The 13,245-nt window shown below is 43.5% G+C and overlaps 1 protein-coding gene across 4 annotated transcripts in view; it reads left to right on the forward strand.

Annotated features, from left to right (window-relative positions):
* Positions 1-13,245, forward strand: part of LOC121279055 (collagen alpha-1(XVIII) chain-like) — a 539,532-nt gene that overhangs the window by 431,990 nt on the left and 94,297 nt on the right. For all 4 annotated transcript variants that reach the window (XM_041189891.1, XM_041189890.1, XM_041189889.1 and 1 more), the window contains 4 exons: positions 423-458; positions 2,244-2,318; positions 2,417-2,482; positions 11,686-11,721. In XM_041189891.1, the coding sequence (XP_041045825.1) occupies positions 423-458; positions 2,244-2,318; positions 2,417-2,482; positions 11,686-11,721 (213 nt within the window). The remainder of the gene's footprint in view (positions 1-422; positions 459-2,243; positions 2,319-2,416; positions 2,483-11,685; positions 11,722-13,245) is intronic.

Here is a 13,245-nt window from a genome sequence, read left to right on the forward strand (position 1 = left end):
ACCCATGCTTGGCCTCCACTGACCACTGCCACCCCCACGCCCCCCCCAGAGCTTTGTGGAATAAGTAGGAAGCCATCTCGTTGGCATGGGGCCGGTGAGCGCGTGTACCAGAGCAGAGGCATATCCTGCCCCATGTAGCTGAAAACTCATTGGGGAAGGAGTTGGCTATCATTGCTGCAGAATAAAGCCTTAAACCCTGATTATTTTTTTTAACAATGCCACTTTCAGACCACTTCTTGTCCTGTCACCACCACCCCATCTAAATTGTGGGGTGTACCAAACACCCACCTCAGGGCCACAGTCTCTCCGGCTGGTGTGTTGCAAACAGTGAGTAACTAGAATTGCTTCCCCCACTCCCCCACCTTCAACTTTGAATACAAAACTGTGATAACTTGTCATAATTTATGATCTGCCTTCCACAGGGACCAACAGGCAAGAAAGGTGAACAAGGACTTAAGGTAAGATTTTGTTATTTATGTCAGTTACAGGAAAATTATCAAGTAGAAGGAAGGACTTGCATTTAAATAGCACCATTCATGACTTCACGATCTTCTCTCACTTACCCCCCCAACATCTGCCACCAACCCCCCACCTGCCATAAAGATTCTTCCTCAAGAAGCACAGATTTCCTTTAAACAGCGGTTATATTCTAAAACAATGAGGTAGAAATTGGCATGTGTTGGGCCCGTTTCTGATCATAAATTGGGCACAAAACTTAGAATTGGAATCGCTTGCATCTGTTCTTCACAGGCGTTGTTCCTATTCCTAAATTTATGGTTCCCTTTTTTAAGGTGTTAAGCCCTTCAGATATGAAAATTATGGGCCTAATTCCTGTTGAAGGGCCCCAACCAGAAATTAGCCACCGATAACTAGGGCAGAAGCTGTATCTAGCCCAGCTCAGGAAACGTCAGTGAGCCTGACAGCCACCAGCCAAAGTAGGTAATGACATTTTTTTTTAATAAAACATCCCTGTGAAGTAGGGGAAGCCTATATTATGTGTTCAAGCTCCTGAATTGGGATTTGAATCCAGGACATTTTGACCCAGAGGAGAGAGAAATATCACTGCCAAGGCTGACCATATTGTGTGACAAAGCTCCTTGGCTGCCCAGTGAGTTGATAGGAAACCATGTCTGGCCTGGTGGTGGCTCCGGGGATCACTTCACCTTGACAGAGGGCATGCCCTCACACCTAATTATTGCTGATGCAAATGCAAACTACTGTAGATGCTGGAAATCTGAGGTTAACACAGGAAATGCTGGAAACGCTGAGCAGGTCAGGCAGCATCTGTGGAGGAAGAAACAGAGTTGACAATTCAGGTCGATGACCTTTCACCAGATTAACAGACGCTGCCTGACCAGCTGAGTGTTTCCAGCATTTTCTGATTGTCTGCTAACCCGGAACCAGTTCTATAAATACCATTCAGCAATCTGACTGGATATTCTGCTTACCTTGAAATAGCGTTTGATGGCACAGAGGTATTGCTGGCTGCTATCGTACTTGAGACTAGGCTATTGAACTATTAAAATTTAACATTCCAAGGACACGTTTTGCCACTTCAATATCCCATGTGGATTGTTGACAAAAATGATGTGCTTCACCCATTCTTGATCTAGAACTTCTACCTAGGCCAGGAGGCTGCAGGATTCATGATTCACCATCATCCCCACACTCCCCCCCACCCCCCAACCCACCCCATCGCCATCTTGTAGCCAGCTACAACCCCCTGGGACTTAACTGAGCAGCCAGCCAAAATTCAAACCTTCACTCAGATGAAGTGCCTGGGCCAGCACTTAGTACAGAGTATGCTATTGAGGCCCAAGGATTAAATTCCATTGACTCTCAGTTGGGCCATGCACTGGTCTTGAGTCTGGGTTTAAAAATGGACTTAAACCAAAGTCTACACATTCTTACTCAATCCTGCAGCAGGAAGAAGCAGTAAGTTTTCCAAACATAGGTGAGAACCTCTGTGCTGCCTTTACTAGCAGCTTGCAGCATTGTCCTTTCAACCAGGGAATACGGCTTGGTAAGGACACAGTGCAAAGAAGGAAGAGAAGTGAATTGAGGTGTAGGTGAGAGAATAATCTGTTGGGTTTTAACCAAATGTGACAAGGAAATTTCATCAATTTTATTCCACACCAAACACTAAAAAAAACACATTTGTATGAGGTGCTAAGGTCGTTGAAAATAAGTTACTTGCCAATGCATTATTTCACAAAGCAGGACTTCTTTATTTAATGGCACAGGGTGAACGTGGTCAAGATGCTGTTGGTAAACCAGGACCTCCGGGCCCTCCAGGACCTGTTGTATTGCTACATGAGGTGAGTTATGCAACATCCTGGGAAAGCCTTTGATGCTTTTGTACTTTTGGATGACTCCATTTCCCATTTATCCGTTCCATTGTGTTTCAATGTTCCAGTTACTGATGAATGATACCGAAGGACATCTAAACTTGAATGGAATTCAGCTACTTCCTAAGCTGCGCGTGAGTGTTTTCTCCTTAAGCTAATGACGTACTTTGGCTTTTTACACCTATTTAAGATTGCACTGTTAACTTTAGCTAGAAAACTTATTTTCACCTTGTACTAAGAATTTCTTCCCCGAGAGATTAACAGCCATCATTAACTAGTTAATTTAACATCGTCTTACACTGTGCCGCCGTGCCCGTTTTAGAAATGGTGAGTATTGCAATCCAGTTAATAATCTAAAGTAAAATTTAAAATATCATATCCCAAGATCTTCCATAGATGTAGACATGTACCCAACATCAAAGTTCATAATGGGACCAATATTCTTTGTGGGGATGTCCTCAGCTTTGGTTTCAGTTAAGGGGAAACTCAGGCAGTTTTATCTTTACATGAAACAGATGAAAGACTGAGCCCTTTCCCCACCTCCTGATGGATACTTGACAGTTGCAGGATCCTGGATGTGCCACGGCCCAGTTGTGGGAGGGACTGCAGCCAAATTTCCTGACCTAAGGGCAGCCAGAAGGATGTTTGGGGTGTGCCCAGGACCCCCATAGATTTGGAGAATTCCAGCACAAGCTCGACCAACATAATTTTCAGGTGGCCCTCAGGGGCAGAAAGGAGGTAATTGAGGTCAGAGGATTGGGGATGCCCTCTCCAGCCTCATCTTATTGCTAATGCTGGGCCTGCAGCTGATGTAGATTTGTCCCACCAATTTTAGGAACCAGGACAGCATTGTTTCCTCTGCACTGCACCTCACAACTAAGCATTCCTGGTCTAAACTAAGGAAATCTACACTGCTGTCTTTCTTGAACTGGAAGATAAGTTTTTTGGTGGTGGAATACTGGGTGTCTTGACATCCAAAATTTGCAACCACAAATTCAACTCAAGCTGTTATGAAATTTACTCAGGTAAATTTCTGTTTACCCAATAAGAAGATTACACCCTCTTCCTAAATTCACATAACTATATCCAGTGAGTATAGGTGCATGTTAGAGATCTCAGTGGTCAAGCCAGTCAAGAGTGCCAGGCCTGTTCACACAAAACATGGGTAAACATACCACTGCTTATCCCGCCAGTTATACTCTACCCATTCAAATACTGGTATCAAAGTCCCCAGTGATAAGTCTACTCCTCTGGTCCTGATAAAGAGCTTGACAAGCTGGCCAATCAAAAGCACAACCATGATGTACACTACCTGACTTACCTGGCTCAGACATCAAATTGCTAACTCTGTCACACAAGTTTCAGTCTTCTGTCATCGACTGATCCATCATGAAGACACTTTGACTGTATTTTCCCCTGATCTCACTGGAATACCTTTGACCCCATTTAAACCTAAAACTGGTGAAAAACTTTGTTTTAAAAAATATACACAAGAGAGATTCAACTTTTAAGTAAACGAATCAAACAATTTGAACTTGATCACATTGACCTGAATTAAAAATAATGATATAATTGACTCACAATTGCAGCTTTGGTAAAGCAGGAGGATGGGATTAATTGTGTTTTAGTGAATGTAACATACTAACTCAGTGAGTTGAATTACTGTATTAATTGAACTTATTGAACTTAATATGTGACTTCTTTGTACTTTGCTCCTGGTTCTGTTGACTGTCTCTCTTGGACAGTGCTCCTAACCAGAAATGTGTCTTTCACTAACCCAAATAAAACTTTGGTCTGATTTTATATGAAATAGATACAAGGGCTGCTTCTGATCCAGTTTTGAAAATGAATGAAGAGCTAACTAATCCAATTCAAGGATATATTGGAAAGTGTAAATTGTAAAACTTTAAAGGTTGGATACAAAAACCCAGGGCCCCAAAATTGTTTGGGCAAGGGGTGGAATTGGGATTTCACAGGGGTGAAGGGTAAAGGAACAAAAATCCCAGCACCATGATAGGTGCGAGCATAATTTGCTTGCCCACAATTTGTAATTGAGGAAAACACACTACACAACACAATTCCCTGATTTACATAACATGGGATGCCAGGGTTTGATTTGCATTGACTCAGTCAGAACACTGGAAACTAGGGGGAGAATTTTCGGCTCGGCGAGCGGAGGAGGGGGCTGCTCACCGAGGCTTAAAATGACGCGGGGTGAGGTTGGGCGTGCATCCCTACATCACCACATGTCATTTAGATTTTCAGTTTGGTGGGCACGCAGCCCAGTCAAAGGCCTGTTAAGGCCATTCATTAACTAATTAACCCTATTGAGAAAGCTGCCCGTCCAACCTTAAGGTTGGTGGGCAGGCGAAGAGCCCAGGCGGCCTTCGCATTTTTCGTGGAACCTCATCCATGGGCGGGATGAGGATTCATGAAGGGTTTATAAATTAAATAAATTTTTCTATGAGAGCTCATTGACACGTCCCAGCTCATGTGACACTGTCACATGGGGGAACATGTCTTAAATTTTTTTTTCTTTATTAAAATTTTTGAAACTTAAAACTTATCTCCCTGAGGCATCCCTATGCCTCAGGGAGATTTCTGCACTCTTTCATTCACATGCGCGAAAGAGCACACTCCCAACTCAGAGAACCCCCTCTCCCTGCCTGCACAGGGAGTGCATAGTGCTGGGCGGGCCAATTAAAGCCACCCCCGCACCCCCCCACCCCCGACAGGGGGATAATTCTCTCCTAGAAGTTTCCAGGAAAGCCTTCCTAATACGGCACTGCACCACCAACTCAAGGTAGGAAGGCCGCAAGGGTGGGGGTGGAGGATCACATCCCAGCAGGAGTGCCCAGGTAAATCCCCCATAGGACATTCACTGTGGAGGCAGGAAGTAGCCCTCTACTTTCTGTAGTCTGGCAAGTGCCTGTGATGCTAGAGGATGCATCCAGGCATCTGCCATCTTAGTGAGGCTGAAGGTGAGGAGTGGCCTGCTGGGAGGAGTTAATGGGTTCCGAAACAGCAGTCTGGTACCCCCCAGAGTGTTGCTCACTCTGGACATATCACATGACTTTCTAGTAGAGGCTAGGTCACAGCAGCAGTACTTGATAAGATGGTTGAGAGACAGAAGTTGTTCTTTCCTTGACATTTCAAACCCCAGTTGATTCTCCAGCATTGTACAAAGCTAACAAGGGTAAAGCTGGTTCACGGTTGATGATCCTTTAGAGAATTCCAATATGATTTTTCTCCAGAGTAACATGCTGCAGTGTCCAGGAGAATAATCTATTCTTTCTGGAGTCTCCAGAGGTGATCTTTAAAGCCTCCCACCCACTGGAATCATATCATTGTGGGGCTGGAGGAGGAGAATGCCTGCTCAAGCATCACAAAACCAATCTGGGTTGCTAATGCTCTGGCTCCAGCCCCCACTAACCCTTCATTCCACTTTTTTCAGAAATTGGAGTCCCACAAACCCCCATGTTCTGACCTTCTTCAGGCCCAGAGGCTGACCAAACTGGCCCATATCATGATGGCCTACAGCTAGCAGGCTGACCCAGAGCATTCAATCTCCACCTGCAACCCACCATCCTGATGCTACTGGGACACGGCCCTCACCAGGATTTGAAGGTGGCCTGCCCCCCATGTCTGCTTGGGAAAGGTAAAATCCACCTCAGGACAGCCTGAGAGGGTTGCCAACTCTGGCCCCCACTGCTCCATGTAACAAATATTATTAAGGCACTTTAGGGAACTAAGATACATTCCCAGCCTGGATACACTCCCCAGGCGGGCCCCATTTCCATCATTTGGCCTGCTGGTGTGTCTGGTTTTACCAGGTCTCCCAAAATCAGCTCCCACCCCGATTCTTACACCTTTTCCCTTATCAAAGATGAACAGAAATCCTCCCATAAGGCAGCGCAGGAGTCCTGGGCCTATCTGAGCTGCCGGCCTAGCATTCTGGCCCTACCAGCCAAAATCTCTTTGCAATAAACGTGAGTAACTGAGAAAAAGGTTTTAGGGAGACAGGAGAGTGAAATTAAAACTATTTGTATCTTAAGCCAATACAGCAAATTCCACATTGAGAAATAATAATATTGAAGCCTCACAAATAAGCAGGCCACAACACTGATTTAACTGCCAGTGCCCTCCAGCACTGAAGCTGTCACAGGGGCCAGCCTTAGTGGAAGTGCACCTATTTTCCCTATATCGTTGTGATCTGCCCATGGGGCCTCCTGGCCATCAATGGGAGCAGGTTGGCCAGCTCCTCCCCTGCACTGAAACAAACACTATGAACTTTCCCTTGTCACTTTGTCCAAGGGGATGATCCCCTAATGTGTTTTTATTTGAAGCATCAATCCCTTCTTGCAGGGTGTAGGCTGTGAGGAGGATACAAAGAGACTGCAAAGGCAGATTAAAGTGAATGGGCAACAAGACGGCAGATGGAGTATAACATGTGTGAAGTTATTCATTTTGGTAATAAGAGCAGAAAAGCTGAATATTTTTTAAGAAGTGTGAAATTTGCAAATGTTGATGTTCAAAGAGACTTGGTTGTACCCATACAAGGAACACAGAAAGTTAGCATGCAGGTACAGCAAGCAATTAGGAAGGGAAATGAAACATTGGCCTTAAGTATAAGGGGATTGGAAAAAAGTCTTGCTACAGTTGTACATGGCATTGGTGAGACCACACCTGGAATACTGTCCACAGTTTTGGTCTCTATATCTAAGGAAGGATATAATTGCCTAGGAGACGGTACAGCGAAGGTTCACTAGATTGGCCCCTGGGATGAGAGGGTTGTTCTGTGATGAGAGGCTGAGTAAATTGGATATTCTCTGGAGTTCAGAAGAATAAGAGGTGATCTCATTGAAAACTACAGAATTCTGAAGAGGCTTGATAGCGTAGATGCTGAGAGGTTGTTTTCCCTAACTGGGGAATCTGGAACAGAGGGGCACAGTCTCAGGATAATAGCCAGGATTATGACTGAGATGAGGTGAAATTTTTTCACCCATAAGGTTGTGAATCTTTGGGATTCTCTACCCTGGAGGTTGTGGATGCGCCATCATTTACTACATTTAAGGCTGAGATAGACAGACTTTTGGCCACTCAGGGAATCAAGCGATATGGAATTCAGACAGAAGCTCAGCCATGATCTTATTGAATGATGGAGCAGGCTTGAGGGGCCATATGGTCCTCTCTTGTCCCTATTTCTTGTGTTTTTGTGTTCTGTTTCCCTTCCTGGCTCCCCTTTTCTACTGTGCGTGCCCTGAGGGGCGCATTCCACTTATCCTCATCTAACTCGATGCAGTGACTAAACGTCCTATAGCAGGGAAAATAGCTTAAATGCACTACCAGAAGGCTTTCGATAAGGTTCCACACAAGAGGCTGCTACATAAAATTAAAGCACATGCAATTGAAAGCAAATGATTGACATGGCTAGGAGATTGCTTATGCAGTCAAAGGCAGAGAGTAGGGATAATTGGTATGTACTTGAATTGGAAGGAAGTGGCTAGTGGTGGCCCATTGCCCTGGAGCCTCAACTATTTACTATATTTATTCATGAACTAGATAATACAATATAGAGCCATGTGTCTAAATATACCAGTGAGAGAAAGATTGGAGACATAATAAGCAGTGTAAGCAGGAAGCATATAACTACAGACTCATTAATAGATTAAGTGAATGGGCAAAACTATGGCAGATGAATTTCAGTGCAAGTAAGTGTGAGGTCATCTATTTTGGGTCAAAAAAGGATGGATCTGAAAATGTTTTGAAATAGTAGAAAGTGAGAAACAATGGAGATCCAAATAGATTTAGGGATCCACATACACAGATTGCTAAAATCTAGTGGTCAGGTACAAAAATATAATCAAAGCGGCTAGTGAAATTATAGTATTTATAACTAAAGGGTTAGAATATAAAGGGGGAGTGGTAATTTTGCTATAAGCCTTGATTAGACCACAACTGGAATACTGTATAGAGTTCTGGTCAGTGCATCTTAGGAAGGATGTTTAGAACTTTACAGATTCACTAGCACGTTACCGGGGCGATATTATGAAAGGAAGTTGTATAATATGGGCTTGTATTCCCTAGAATATAAACAGTTACGGGGTGATTTCAATGAGATTTTTAAGATTTTGAAAGGAGTTGACAAGGTAGGTAAAGAGAAATCTTTTCTAGGCTAGAGCCAGGTCATTTAGGAAAGAAGTTAGGAAATACTTCTTCAAACAATGGGTGGTGGAAGTGTGGATCTATTTCCCACAAAAAAGTAGCTGTAAGCTTAATTAATAAATGTATCTCTGAGATCAATAGCTTTTTGCTAGTCAAGGGTATTAACAGAGGTAAAGCCAAGGCAAGTGGATGGAATTAGGAAATGTTCTATTAGCCATGTTCTATTGAATAGCAGAATAGGTTTGAGGGGCTGAATGGACTGCTCCTGTTCCTATGCTCCTAAATGTGCCAGCAAAGCTTCCAGGATAGGGAGTCCCTTTACCTGGGGTCACACCTAATTATTGGTCGTGGTGTGAGTTGGTGGGTAGATTAAAGGACAATATTCACACAAAGGGCAATAGAAATCTGGAACTCCTTAGCACCCCAGCCCATTCCCCAAACAGGCTTTGGATGCTGGGTCCATTGAAATTTTAAAGACTTTGAGGTTGATAGATTTTTGTTGAGTAATGTGAGTAAATGGAGGTCAGCCATGATCTAACTGTGTGAGAGAATGGGCTCAAAAGGATTAATGCCCACCTTCTGTTCCTGATGTTTGCTGCCATAGATGGTTTATGTATTTGGAAGAGTGCAAAGCATCCAAATGAGTTCAGTCTCCAGGTTTCCCTTATGTCCCCTGCCAATATATTGTGCACAGGGTTTTTCCATATCTGCATTGTTTACGATTTCCCCACCCTCCTTCAATTTAATGGATTAAACCTTGCAGGGTAGTGGGCACAGAAGAAAACGTGGGACCCCTGTTCAAAGTAAAAAATTCAATTCTTTTGATCCAATTTCTGAGGAGACCTTTGTTTTTCTCCTGCTCGACTTACCTGAGAGCTTTTTAAAACTACCATATCACTCTCCAATCCCCCATTGCCAGCAGGAGTGCAGAGTAGGAATACACTATAACATGCAATGCTGATGATCTGAGCTTGCCCTTTTCAACTGGAGTCTTTGAAATTACTACTAACATTAGTAATACAGAATTCAACTTTCTGCTCAAGGATTTTTTTAGCTGCAGCAGTGACCATTTGGCAGAGGGTAAAGGCATGAGTATCTTGTGTCCCCCTCTGAACATTTTTAATAGATTGTCAGAAAGCCTAGTTCATGCTGGTGAGTGGATAAAGGATAATGCTGCTGCTGTGTGTTATTCATGTAACATGCTGACTGTACAAAGCTTCAGTTCACTCTCTGGTTTTCACCCATGATCCTGAACCAAAAAGAAAAAATTCTGGAGCAGAATTATAAGCTTCAACCCTTGTCTTCTCATCCCTCGCAGCATCAGTTATCTTCAATGAGGTTTTTGAAATCACGCACAGTATATATGACTGCACTGGTGCTGTGAGGTGGGTCATTTGATCCACTTGGACGCTGCACTATAGTAACGTTCAGAGCTGATTGTGATCTGAACAACACAGAGCAGTTGCATCATGTGATTCCTGGGAGGTTTTAACAAAGCATGGGTTACAATAGCTCTGAGTAGAATTCGTAATGTTTATCGTAGAGTTATAGTCCCAATACGTTCATATCAACTTCTCAATCTCTAATTTATCTTCTGAATGTGCATGTTTTTCTCAGTGTAGCCATTTGGTCGAGTGTTGCCCAATCACACCTTACAAAGAAACCCATGTTCCCCAGAATACGGTTACAATATCAGTCCCCTGCTAACTTTTCTTTCTGTCACTTCAGTGAGCAAAATGTGAGAAAAGAGGATTCTCATCACCTTCTGGCTGCCTTCCTGCCTCAAGCCTGTTCTTCTAGGACAGCCTGTCCAGAACCCCGTTACCTCCAGCTTGCTATTGAGGCCCATCAACCTCCTGTCAGCCCCCCTCCTTACTTTGGGTTCACTCCAAAACCTGACTTGCCATGCTGCTACCCACATTTTACTATTGAAATCAATAGCTGACAACCATGGGCAGCAACAATGGATGACTGATGTATCATTCACTGGAGAATTATCTGAGTGCTATACAAATCTTTAATGCAGACTGAAAGGAGTCCTCCTTACAATGGAGCAACTGTTCTGGAGTAAGTGAGGGCTTTGAAGGACAGAACTGTCAGCAGTGAAAACCTGATCATGCTTTCAAAAATCAGACTTAATATTATTTATTAAAGATATGAATATATATTTTTCAGAAAATAGCATTTGAGTATTTTGAGACATGACATGATAGGTGTAACTTTGGATATATTGTTCCCAAAGCTCCCCACCACTGGGACTTTCCTTATGTCATGTCTGGGTCAGTTATAGACATTGATTGCTATGCATGTTTAACAGAGGGCATTAACTGGAGAGGCAAGGCTGCAAATGACAGTGCTGGCATCAAATCAGCGTTATGCACTGACCAATGCCACAATCTGCCTGCTTTGCATATACAGCATGGAGACCATTCTTGTAGTAAAACAACACCCATAATGCTGAAGCTACAGGTGCTTTCGAGCTGAAGTTTGTGCCCAAACTATTTAGTGCAAATTATAATGTGTAAATTCTGCACTAGTTTGGAAAACAGTAAGAAGAATTAATGGGCTGAAAGGTGCTGATTATTGAACAAGCCTCTTAAGTTTTCATGACACAAAAAGGAACTTTGCTATATTACAACTAGCCTGCACATGCCCACATATCCTAACCATTGCATGTGAAAAACACACCAGCAACCCTGACTTTTAAGTTCATCATTCCAGGCATAGGACAGTGTAACAAGTATAGAGGCTTGAAGCTTCTCAGATTGATTATTCCCCAAGCAGGTTAACAGCAAACAGTGCCACCTATAACAATAGTAAATGTCACAGATAAATTACTCCATCCACCTCCACCAGATTACTGGAAAATTACTGTCTGAACATCATCACAAAACAGTTTGCAAGATGCCAGTAAAGTCATCAGAAAATGGGATGACAATCCAACCAGTGAATGTTAGAAGCCGGAGGTACGCAGTATCCTTGCAAAGATACTAACCATGGCAAGTATAAATCAAAACATGAGTGGCATACATGTGCATTGCATGTTACTGCTATTCATTGAACACAGAGGCCCAATCATTTTAGTTCTTGAAATGAAATGCTTGAAGTTGCTGCTGGGTCTTCATCTGTTTTGCATGTGTTTTTTAAAAATGTCTTCATGTCTTTACATCAGGGATCAGAAGGTGTGCCTGGTCAAGCTGGATTTCCTGTAAGACTACCTTTAATTTTATTTTAATCTTAACTGTCTTTAGTACTGATAATTGAGTGGATTCATTGCTTCTTTGTTTCGTTTACATCTTGGCAACACACTATAGTTTGGAGTGTCAGTTAACACTTTGAGCTTTCACAGTTGAAATGAATAAAAGACTTGCATGTATATAGAACCTTTCATGACCCCAGGATGTCCCACACTGCATTACAGCTTTTTGAAGTGTAGTCACTGTTGTAATGTAGCAAACTCGGCAGCCAATTTGCACACAGCAAGCTCCCACAACAGCAAAAGATTTGGAGTTGTGCATGCCGACAATGTTACTGGCCAGTTTGTTGGTCTGCCAGCATGTTCCCACTTCCAGCTTATTTTCAGCAGGGCAGTTTCTGAGGTGTGATGTATATCGACATGCCAGCAGCCAATTGGTCCAATTATAGTGCCAATTGAGGGCACTCTTCACACATCGATGGTGGGTAGAGCCCTCCCACCCCTCCCTAGAGTAGCTGGAGCCTGTAGATGAAATAGTGATGGCCTCCCAGTGGCAGGCAAGGGAATTAAAGACACTCCTGCGAAGCAGCCCAGTATCTGCTAGGCTGCGAAGGCAGTGCTGGGGCCACAGGTCAGCCTGTAGATGGGTTCGATCTCCGCAATGCTGGCTTGGCAACTGTGGCCACAGTATATTTTGATCCATGTCTTCAGAGAGCACATTCATCTTGAGGCACCCTCGCAGTTAACCACATACAACAGCATACAACAGCAGCACCCACCTCTCCTGGTGAGGCTGCTGGCCACTCAGAGCTTCAGCTGATCCCATTGACCTTCCCAGTTGCAGACCCCAGCTGCTGTCTTTTACTGGATGAGGATCCCGAAACTCTTAATTGGCTGCCTCCTTGAAAATCTCCTCCAGGGTCCTGCAACAGCCACTTCTGGGTTCCCAACCCAGAATTCATCCCAGGACTCTGGAACTAAAATCCAGCCCCAGGTCTTCTTTTTTAGGTGTTGTAAATGTTGGTCAAGAAATTGGGGGAGCTGCCTTGCCCTTCTTGGAATAGTGCCATGTGGTCACCTGAGAGGATAGATGGGGCTTTGTTAAACATCAAAACTAGGCACCTCCGACAGTTCAGTGCTGCCTCAATGTTGTACTAAGTTACCAGTTGTACATTACCAGTTATGCACTCAAGGCTCTGGTGTGGGATTTGGAACAATAACCTGGCCCAGAGGTGAGAGTACTAAGTCAAGGTTGATATAAACAGTCGTGGAATTTACGGTTCTTGCTGTGACAATACTGACTGGGAACTAAATCCAAATTCACTCACCATCATTATAATGTAATGCTGCATATTCATCCTGGTGGCAGGAGTTCATTTTGATGCCTTTTGCTGAAGGACTGTTTGTAGTGAGCCTGTTTTATTTTGCAGCCTTACATACAGACAATAATAAACAACTAACTACAGTATCGGCTAAGTATGATGCCAACAACAGCAACCTATGTTTATACAACACCTTTAATGGAGACAAACAGCC

Source organism: Carcharodon carcharias, chromosome 6 (genome assembly GCF_017639515.1).
Source record: "Carcharodon carcharias isolate sCarCar2 chromosome 6, sCarCar2.pri, whole genome shotgun sequence".
Lineage (NCBI taxonomy): Eukaryota > Metazoa > Chordata > Chondrichthyes > Lamniformes > Lamnidae > Carcharodon > Carcharodon carcharias.